This window comes from Notothenia rossii (assembly GCF_949606895.1).
Source record: "Notothenia rossii genome assembly, chromosome: 11".
In the NCBI taxonomy this organism is placed as follows: Eukaryota; Metazoa; Chordata; class Actinopteri; order Perciformes; family Nototheniidae; genus Notothenia; species Notothenia rossii.
The window spans coordinates 832449-842448 of NC_136910.1; the positions used below are offsets into that span (position 1 = coordinate 832449).

At 47.1% G+C, this 10000-nt stretch overlaps 4 protein-coding genes and 1 long non-coding RNA gene across 5 annotated transcripts in view; 3 read left to right on the top strand and 2 right to left on the bottom strand.

The window, feature by feature from the left end:
• LOC307024365 (BBSome complex member BBS1-like) overlaps positions 1 to 1733 on the top strand; it is a gene marked incomplete at its 3' end in the record, with an annotated part of 21044 nt that extends 19311 nt beyond the window's left edge. The window contains exon 3 of the mRNA XM_079658430.1: positions 1713 to 1733. Coding sequence (XP_079514556.1) covers positions 1713 to 1733 — 21 coding nt within the window. The remainder of the gene's footprint in view (positions 1 to 1712) is intronic.
• LOC307024698 (BBSome complex member BBS1-like) lies at positions 1398 to 4374 on the top strand. Its single transcript, XM_079659044.1, has 3 exons — positions 1398 to 1994; positions 2398 to 2625; positions 2999 to 4374. Exons 1-3 carry the CDS (start codon positions 1812 to 1814, stop codon positions 3371 to 3373), a joined length of 786 nt encoding a protein of 261 aa, XP_079515170.1. The 5' UTR covers positions 1398 to 1811; the 3' UTR covers positions 3374 to 4374.
• Positions 4375 to 4678: 304 nt separating this feature from the next.
• LOC307024699 (leukocyte cell-derived chemotaxin-2-like) lies at positions 4679 to 8437 on the top strand. Its single transcript, XM_079659045.1, has 4 exons — positions 4679 to 4837; positions 5234 to 5345; positions 7835 to 7986; positions 8062 to 8437. The coding sequence occupies exons 1-4, from the start codon at positions 4813 to 4815 to the stop codon at positions 8226 to 8228; spliced, it is 456 nt and encodes a 151-aa protein (XP_079515171.1). The 5' UTR covers positions 4679 to 4812; the 3' UTR covers positions 8229 to 8437.
• On the bottom strand, positions 5233 to 7828 carry LOC307024700. Its single transcript, XR_013803961.1, has 2 exons — positions 6967 to 7828; positions 5233 to 6899 (listed from the first exon to the last, which is right to left on the bottom strand). It is a non-coding gene; the product is annotated as an uncharacterized lncRNA (long non-coding RNA).
• A 125-nt stretch (positions 8438 to 8562) lies between the features above and the next one.
• The window catches only part of LOC307024697 (microfibril-associated glycoprotein 4-like), a 13358-nt gene continuing 11920 nt past the window's right edge, over positions 8563 to 10000 (bottom strand). Inside the window, exons 4-6 of the mRNA XM_079659043.1 lie at positions 9737 to 9833; positions 9487 to 9654; positions 8563 to 8993 (exon numbers count right to left, since the gene is read on the bottom strand). Of these exons, the coding sequence (XP_079515169.1) occupies positions 8740 to 8993; positions 9487 to 9654; positions 9737 to 9833 (519 nt within the window). The 3' untranslated portion in view covers positions 8563 to 8739. The remainder of the gene's footprint in view (positions 8994 to 9486; positions 9655 to 9736; positions 9834 to 10000) is intronic.

The window sequence follows — 10000 nt, forward strand, 5'->3', positions numbered from 1 at the left end:
CCGGGGACACATGTTGATGTAGAGAAGACATCACTTTGAGAGTCTCCTGACACACCGGGGACACACGGGGGACACACCGGGGACATGCCGGGGACACACCGGGGACACACCGGGGACACGCCGGGGACACGTGGTGATGTAGCCTTTGTGAGTCTCCTGACACACAGGGGACACACGGGGGACACACCGGGGACACACCGGGGACACATGGTGATGTAGAGAAGACATCACTTTTAGAGTCTCCTGACACACTGGGGACACACCGGGGACACACCGGGGACACGCCAGGGACACGTGGTGATGTAGCCTTTGTGAGTCTCCTGACACACAGGGGACACACGGGGGACACACCGGGGACACACCGGGGACACATGGTGATGTAGAGAAGACATCACTTTGAGAGTCTCCTGACACACCGGGGACACACTGGGGACACACCGGGGACACACCGGGACACACCGGGGACACACTGGGGACAGACCGGGGACACATGTTGATGTAGAGAAGACATCACTTTGAGAGTCTCCTGACACACCGGGGACACACTGGGGACACACTTGGGACACACCGGGGACACACCGGGGACACATGGTGATGTAGAGAAGACATCACTTTGTGAGTCTCCTGACACACCGGGGACACACCGGGGACACACTGGGGACACACCGGGGACACATGGTGATGTAGAGAAGACATCACTTTGTGAGTCTCCTGACACACCGGGGACACACTGGGGACACACTTGGGACACACCGGGGACACACTGGGGACAAACCGGGGGGACACCGGGGACACATGGTGATGTAGAGAAGACATCACTTTGTGAGTCTCCTGACACACCGGGGACACACTTGGGACACACCGGGGACACACTGGGGACACACTGGGGACACACCGGGGACACATGGTGATGTAGAGAAGACATCACTTTGTGAGTCTCCTGACACACCGGGGACACACTGGGGACACACTTGGGACACACCGGGGGGACACTGGGGACACACCGGGGACACATGGTGATGTAGAGAAGACATCACTTTGTGAGTCTCCTGACACACCGGGGACACACTGGGGACACACTTGGGACACACCGGGGACACACTGGGGACACACTGGGGACACACCGGGGACACATGGTGATGTAGAGAAGAGATCACTTTGTGAGTCTCCTGACACACCGGGGACACACCGGGGACACATGGTGATGTAGAGAAGACATCACTTTGTGAGTCTCCTGACACACCGGGGACACACTGGGGACACACTTGGGACACACCGGGGGGACACTGGGGACACACCGGGGACACACCGGGGACACATGGTGATGTAGAGAAGACATCACTTTGTGAGTCTCCTGACACACTGGGGACACACTTGGGACACACAGGGGACACACCGGGGACACACTGGGGGGACACCGGGGATACATGGTGATGTAGAGAAGAGATCACTTTGTGAGTCTCCTGACACACCGGGGACACGCCGGGGACACACCGGGGACACATGGTGATGTAGAGAAGACATCACTTTGTGAGTCTCCTGACACACCGGGGACACACCGGGGACACACTTGGGACACACCGGGGACACACCGGGGACACACCGGGGACACACCGGGGACACACTGGGGACACACCGGGGACACACCGGGGACACACTGCGGACACACCGGGGACACACCAGGGACCTTTAAACATGCCTTACCTCTAAAGTCCAGCAGGGGGCAACAATAGGTCTGATGATAGAAGTGTCTGCTGTGTCTCCAGGGGAAGAAGCTGTGGACCGTCCTCCTCCCGGCTCCCATCACCACCATGGCCTCCATGGAGCTCCCGACCCGGGGCCTGCAGGCGGTTCTGGTGGGTCTGGCTAACTGTGAGGTCCAGCTGTACCGAGACAAGAGCCTGCTGAGCAGCATCAAGACCCCCGAGGTGGTCTCCAGCATCTGCTTCGGCCGCTACGGGCGCGAGGACGGGACGCTCATCATGACCACCAAGGTACTTGGAGAGGTCCCAGTTCTCCTCCTGCCCTGCAGTGCTGCCCCTGAGCAAGGCACCTGACCCCCACCCTGCCCCCCCCCCCCCCTGCTCCCACTGCTCCCCGGGCGCTGTGCAATAGCTGCTCCTACAAGTTAGGATGGGTTCAAAGAACACTTGTCACTGTGTTTCAAGATCAAGGCTGTTATTGTCATGTGAGCAGAGCTCCAGTGAAGATATGACAATGAAGATCTCAGGGCTCACCAGATCAAATAGTGCAAGTAAATACAAATAGAATATAATAGAAATAGTTTGAGAAAAGTCTATATACAAGTCATTGGAATATTGATAACAGATGTTATGGGTGAATGTGTGTGCTGTGTCCTTTAAGGAGGGTTTCGTCCTCTGATTCTCTCTCTCTCAGGACGGCGGTCTGATCGTGAACATCCTGAAGAGGACGGCCTCCTTCGAGGACCGTGCGGCCACGGCCGGGCCGCCGCTGGCTCAGAGCGTCCGGCTCAACGTGCCCAAGAAGACCAAGCTGTACGTGGACCAGACGCTGCGGGAGCGAGAGAGCGGCGCCGCCATGCACCGGGCCTTCCAGATGGACCTGAGCCGCCTGCGCCTGGCCGCCGCCAGCGCATACGTCAAGGTGGAGGACTGGTTTCTATTCATTTCATTGTTCACTTTTAGTTTGTCTGTTTGTCTTCTGTCTATGGGATTGTGTTTGGTGTTCAGCAGTATTTACATTGTTACTCTACCTATTTTTCTATAAAGTGAAGATTTGTTCACCTTCTTTTGAGACATGCTCTGATAGAATAACTGTTGAAAAAACCCAATAAACTAAGTTTAAACAAAAACAAGGTAAATGGCCCAATATACGGGTTAAGCGTAGTATTCAGGGAGAAATACTTAAAAAGTGGATTTTGCATAATAGGTGACCTTTAATGTCTTTCATTTTTGTAAAGCACTTTGAATGGCCTTGTGTTGAATGGACTGTATGAATAAACTTGTCCTACCCTAAGGCTCTGGAGTCCAGCCTGACTCCGATGTCCTGCCGCCTCAGCGAGCCTCTGAAGATGAACGCCGTGGTGCAGGGCCTCGGTCCGGCCTTCAAACTCACGCTGAACGTCCAGAACACGGCGGCGTGTCGACCCGTCGCCAACCTGGCCGTCAGCTTCCTGTACGACGAGAGTCTGTACCGCATGCGGACGCCATACCTGAGGATCCCGCTGCTGGTGCCCGGCGTCGTTTACCCCGTGGAAACCTTCGTGGAGTGCAGCAGCGACAAGGGCATCTCTGACATCATCAAAGTGTTCGTGCTGCAGGAGGGCAGCAGCGCGCCCCTGCTCAGCGCGCACATCAACATGCCTGTGAGCGAGGGGCTGACTATCAACTGAAAACAAGAAGTTAATATTAACATGCCGGTTACTGCGGTGCTGACTATCAACTGAAAACAAGAAGTTAATATCAACATGCCGGTTAGTGAGGGGCTGACTATCAACTGAAAACAAGAAGTTAATATCAACATGCCGGTTAGTGAGGGGCTGACTATCAACTGAAAACAAGAAGTTAATATCTACATGCCTGTGAGCGAGGGGCTGACTATCAACTGAAAACAAGAAGTTAATATTAACATGCCGGTTACTGCGGGGCTGACTATCAACTGAAAAAAATAAGTTAATATCTACATGCCGGTTAGTGAGGGGCTGACTATCAACTGAAAACAAGAAGTTAATATCTACATGCCTGTGAGCGAGGGGCTGACTATCAACTGAAAACAAGAAGTTAATATTAACATGCCGGTTACTGCGGGGCTGACTATCAACTGAAAAAAAGAAGTTAATATCTACATGCCGGTTAGTGAGGGGCTGACTATCAACTGAAAACAAGAAGTTAATATTAACATGCCGGTTAGTGAGGGGCTGACTATCAACTGAAAACAAGAAGTTAATATCAACATGCCGGTTAGTGAGGGGCTGACTATCAACTGAAAACAAGAAGTTAATATCAACATGCCGGTTAGTGAGGGGCTGACTGTCAACTGAGAACAAGAAGTTAATATCAACATGCCGGTTAGTGCATTACTAGGCCTTCGTAGATATTGCATCCACGTCTACAGGAATGATTTGTTCATTACAAAAAATATTTAAATATTGTACGATTAAATGTATTTATGTTCCGTAGATTCGTCCATATTTAAATTAGTTTTGTGTTCATTTTACTAGAGATTTATTATAAACTGTTCGAGTTCTCAGTGTACAAAATCACTGCAGACGAAAAAATACCTTCTGGTTTTATTTATGAATGTTTGTATAGAAATATTTCCCGAACAAATAAAAAGTAATTTTCTGTATTTTTGTAGTCTTGTACAAAATAAAATAATAAATAAGATTGTAAAGCAGTCTTAATTTTTGAAAGGTAACACATTTTAAAGAGGTTTATTCTGCTTTTTGTCTGAAACGCATTGGACTCCTTTGTTGACTTCTGGAACATAGTGACCTCACTAAGGAACACACGCTCCCATAGAGGTTAGGACGTAGGAGGACGTAGTTACCCTGAAGGAAGATGCTGGTTCCCTCCCAGCCTACTTGAAACATTGTGAAAAAGGATTTAAAAAATAGTACAAACTTTCGAAATAAAGTGTTTCCAGAGTGATGTAACAAGGTGTTGGAACAGCTTCTGTTTGCTGAGGGTAAACTCTGATGTTGGGAAATAACAGAAAGTACCTGATGTGGACATTCCCCCGGTGTGGAAAGAGAACGACAAGCTGTATAAAAGTCGAAATAAGAAGAGGAAGAAGAACAGACTGTATCTGGATCACACTCTGGATTCAAAGATGAGACGCGTCTTCATTTTATTTGGTGAGAAACTGAATAACCTTCCGATTCATTCTAAAAATATTTTATAAAAAAAATACAACTTCTTTTTAACCGTTGAGATTGTTCAATAAAAAGTGAAATACAAAAAATATTTAAAACATCAAAAAAGTACAAAGCTCAGAAATGGGTGTTCTGGTTTATGTACCTTATGGGGACCAACTTAAGGTCCCCACATGGTAGCTAGTAAAGGTTTATGGTTTAACGTAATGTGTGTGTGTGTGTGTGTGTGTGTGTGTGTGTGTGTGTGTGTGTGTGTGTGTGTGTGTGTGTGTGTGTGTGTGTGTGTGTGTGTGTGTGTGTGTGTGTGTGTGTGTGTGTGTGTGTGTGTGTGTGTGTGTGTGTGTGTGTGTGTGTGTGTGTGTGTGTGTGTGTGTGCAGCTGTGTTGTGTGTGTGTGACGGCGTGAAGTTCGGTCAGCTCTGCAATGGAAACTCTGCAAACAGCCGGAGGACGTCTGACAAATGGGGGAGGGGAAACTACGGAGCCAGCAGGTAACAACAACAACAACAACAACAACAACAACAACAACAACATTAACCAGTTTAGCCCTGAGTCTGTTTTTCAGGTTTCAGGCTCGAAGATGACATTCCCAGAACAAATGACCATATCTTCTAAAAGGGTTAAATTAATAATATTTGTTCTCAAAGTAATAATAAACCTGTGAGTTGGATGTAGAAAAGTCAGAATCAATATAGATGTTTTTTATTTTAAAGAAAATTCAGATTGAACATAGTAACACTGTAAATTATAGTGTCCGTCCAAATATTATTTTGTACTTATAGTGAAAACTAACCTTGGATGATGGGTTAGTAGACTAAAAGCTTTAGGAATCCAAAGTCCAACAGATAATGAGTACCCTGAATCAAGATTGATGCAAAACAAGTGACATTTGACCTTTTTAGAGAGATTTAGAAAAAAAACCTCTTCTGGGGCCATTGGGTGAATTTTCCATATCTCTGGCTCCCCTTGGTCGATTTTGACATGTGACATCTCTTTCTGACCGTTAGAGCCAATAGAATCGAAGGGGAATCTCCCCGCTCACACACATGGTAAAACAAAAAGGTGGGGGTTTCGTGCATGCAGGTCTGCACCAGAGTGAAGCTGTCTCTAGCTCTGACATCTCAAAACCGAAAAGCAGGTTTTATTGCTCATGGATTATCAGAAATCATTCAAAGGGACACAGACACATTGGATTAACCTATGGATTCACTTCAGCAGCGTTTTTATCGTTTTAATGCCATTGAAGACCACTTTTGACCAGACTACCACACAGGTGAGCCATGTTAGCATTCTTTGGTTAACTAGCTCCATATGTTTTGATGTGTGTTCTTGTTATTATCTCCGAGAGTTCGTATAATTGATTGATAATGAAGGGTACCCCTCGATTCTGTGTCTCCTCACGATGTGAAACGATGTGTTGGATGTGCAGCAAAGATAAATAATAAGGGTTTGTGAGTGAATTTCGGTGCATTTAGATGTTAGAATTTTTCGCTCGTTGCTAATTCAGAGGCTCAGCGTTAGCATTTTGTTTTGTTTTTTTGATTTTTTAAAAAAAAAGATCAGTTAGATGAGTTTCTTCCCGTTACATGGATATAAAACACTCTTAGTTTATTAAATGAACATGCCTTCAGACACTGTTTCCTGCAAGATGTTGCGGGAGGGCCCCGGTACCGGGGTCTCTCGGGCTTAACAGGTTAACACAACTATAACATCAACACTACACATAGAGAGGTGCATATCTAAACCCTGACATGATCTCATCATTTCCTCACTTCCTGTCCCCTGGTCTGGATGTCAATGGTTTTCTGAATGTGTTTTTGGCTGTTATCCTGAATTAAGGTCTGGGGTTAACTCGAGCTGAAGAGATTTCAACGTTTTGTTCTATGACATAAAATACATCAGTAAATACCCCACTGGTGGATTTAAAAACAGAGGTTGCTAACAAGAGTCTAAATGAGACGCCCAGCATTAGCCTCCTTTAGCTTAGCGGTGGTGACGTGAAGTCATGTGACCGTGCTGTAGTTCCTTTATAGACCAGCATTAGCCTCCTTTAGTTTAGCGGTGGTGAAGTCATGTGACCGTGCTGTAGTTCCTTTATAGCCCAACATTAGCCTCCTTTAGCTTAGCGTTGGTGACGTGAAGTCATGTGACCGTGCTGTAGTTCCTTTATAGCCCAACATTAGCCTCCTTTAGCCTAGCGGTGGTGACGTGAAGTCATGTGACCGTGCTGTAGTTCCTTTATAGCCCAACATTAGCCTCCTTTAGCTTAGCGGTGGTGACGTGAAGTCATGTGACCGTGCTGTAGTTCCTTTATAGCCCAACATTAGCCTCCTTTAGCTTAGCGGTGGTGACGTGAAGTCATGTGACCGTGCTGTAGTTCCTTTATAGCCCAACATTAGCCACCTTTAGCTTAGCGGTGGTGACGTGAAGTCATGTGACCGTGCTTTAGTTCCTTTATAGCCCAACATTAGCCTCCTTTAGCTTAGCGGTGGTGACGTGAAGTCATGTGACCATGCTGTAGTTCCTCTATAGCCCAACATTAGCCTCCTTTAGCTTAGCGGTGGTGATCTGAAGTCATGTGACCGTGCTGTAGTTCCTTTATAGCCCAACATTAGCCTCCTTTAGCTTAGCGGTGGTGATCTGAAGTCATGTGACCGTGCTGTAGTTCCTTTATAGCCCAACATTAGCCTCCTTTAGCTTAGCGGTGGTGATCTGAAGTCATGTGACCGTGCTGTAGTTCCTTTATAAGCCAACATTAGCCCCCTTTAGCTTAGCGGTGGTGATCTGAAGTCACTCAAGGAGATTATCCTGCTGAACAAAACTTGTAAAGTATCATAAACGTTTGTTTACATCCCTACAGTACAGTTGCATTGTGGGACATGTAGTCTCCAGTGTCAGGGTTGTACCATTGGTTACTGTTAACTAGGGATACTAAAATAAAAGATTTGTTATATTTTTACGGGTGTTTGTTGTGTTTCAGAGGGGCCCGGCTCCACAAAGGTCTGGACATCGTGTGCGACGACGGATCGATCGTCTACGCTCCGTTTGACGTGACGTTAAACGGGAAAGTCACCGTGTACAACGACCCCAATAAGGCGGCCATCAACAGCGGCATCAACCTGAGTGGAGAGGGTTAGCATCACATTAGCTGTTAAATATATAACGTTTGTCATGTGACTTACTGACAGTAAAGGGTGTGTTTTACAGGTCTGTGCTTCAAGCTGTTCTACGTGCAGCCGGACCGGACCTCGGGCACGGTGAGGGCAGGGCAGCGGCTCGGCGTCATGCTGCCGATGCAGAGCGTTTACCCAGAAATCACCTCTCACATCCACGTCCAGATGTGCGACCGCAGCGACCCCACGCCGCACTTCTGATCCAACAGAACTGTGTTCTCATTTCATTTCTTGTTATAAACCAATGAAGAGAGTGTTGTGGTGTTTCTTGAAATAAAGCCACGTCCAAACTAATGTATTACGCAGCTTAGTTGAATACACGATTCTGATTGGTTCATTTGGATATTTCAGAGGTTGTTTTTCTTAGTAATACCAACATTTTTAAGTCAATAAAATATTTTTCAATTATATCTGGGAGTTGGTTTATTTAGTGTGTGGCCGTGTAATAATCGGGATAATGTTCAGCGAGGAGCTTCAGTAATGACCGCCTCGCTGCACATGAACCCTTTATAATAACAGAGTGAAGACATCCAGCTTTATGCTTCTCGTTTATTGTCAGGGTGCAGAGGATAGTGATTCAAACACACAACAAGATTCAGTTTGACTTTAAAACGTAGACATTATCCCACTGTGTGGATCTGTTTCCATCTTAAAGTGATGAGTGATTACATGTGATTGATATCAGCTGAGGACACGTTGCTGTCCTGCAGAACTACTGCACAGGACGGACCTTCATGCTGATGGATTTCAGGGAGTAGTCGCGACCCTTCCAATGGTGCCAGTTCACTCCTATAGCATAAATAGTGCCATCAGCCCCCCAGAGATAAAGCCCGTTGGGATTCGTGAAGTGACAACCGTTGTACCAGAACCCCCCTAGGTATGATCTGGCACAGTTAGAAGGCACAGAGTCCTGGTCCTTGTCGAAGGTGGAGAACTTCTGTCCGTTATGATAACTCAGGGAGTCTCCTGCAGAAACACAACAAGTGTATAATCAGAACATTATAATACAACTAACACAGGGATGAAGTATCTCTGTGTTGGTCCCTGAAGGCAGCATGCCCCTGGTCCAATGGGATTCCTCCATGTGATTTTGGAATATTGCAGAAAGTAATCTCCACATATTAAAAACACTTTATGATTTGTGAAGTTGAAATGCATCTCCAGAATATATATAACAACATTAGGCTGTAAAGGAACTACAGCACGGTCCCTTTGGGTAATGTTCTCTTTGTCAATCAGTCATTAGCCTAAGGACAGCCCAGATCATTCATTGTTAAAGATATAGGAAGGGATACCTCCAGATGTGTGATATACAGAAGAATGTCATGGGCATATAGCCACAGTTCCTGATCTGCTGTCGTTACCCCCTTATCTCTCTCTGATGTCTGAAGCCAGTCCTACGTGTGAGAGCGTCTCCTGAACATCAGAAAGATATCAAGCACTTCCTGCTGCTCCTCACCTGCCCCTCCATCAGTGAATCCAGAAACATGCAAAGTGAACCCGGAGGCCTCGGGGTCCACGGAGAACGAGGAGTACCGAGCGAACGCTTTGTTGCCTTCAAAGTCCTCCATGTCCACCAGCAGCTCGTACTTCTTCCTCAGAGTCAGGTGGGAGAGAGTCTCAAGACCTGCAGACAAACAGAAACCATGAACGCTAGGAAACCCAGAGTTTGATCAAGTCAGGACCTCCGGTTCGTCTTCATCTCTCACCGAGCCAGTATTCTCCGACGGCGTTACCAAAGCCCGTCTTGTAGTGATCCCAGGGCCGGTAGAAGTTCACCGAGCCGTCCAGCCTCCTCTGGAACACCTGGGGAAATACTAAATCTCTCAGCAAGTATAATGGACATTTCCAGTCCATGGAAAAAGAGCATAACAGAGTTTAACCTGCAGCCTCTACTGGGAACAGGAGCCAACAGTCGATCTAAGGTGGAGCCTCTGATTTCTCTCTGCCATTCACTGAATGCATCCAGGAGC

Coding starts and splice junctions, on each gene's coding strand:
- LOC307024698 (XM_079659044.1), top strand. CDS start 1,812: ATGGCCTCCATGGAGCTCCCGACCCGGGGCCTGCAGGCGGTTCTGGTG. Junction 1,995..2,397: donor CGCTCATCATGACCACCAAG/GTACTTGGAGAG, acceptor TCTCTCTCTCAG/GACGGCGGTCTGATCGTGAA. Junction 2,626..2,998: donor CCGCCAGCGCATACGTCAAG/GTGGAGGACTGG, acceptor TCCTACCCTAAG/GCTCTGGAGTCCAGCCTGAC.
- LOC307024699 (XM_079659045.1), top strand. CDS start 4,813: ATGAGACGCGTCTTCATTTTATTTG. Junction 5,346..7,834: donor GGAAACTACGGAGCCAGCAG/GTAACAACAACA, acceptor GTTGTGTTTCAG/AGGGGCCCGGCTCCACAAAG. Junction 7,987..8,061: donor CATCAACCTGAGTGGAGAGG/GTTAGCATCACA, acceptor TGTGTTTTACAG/GTCTGTGCTTCAAGCTGTTC.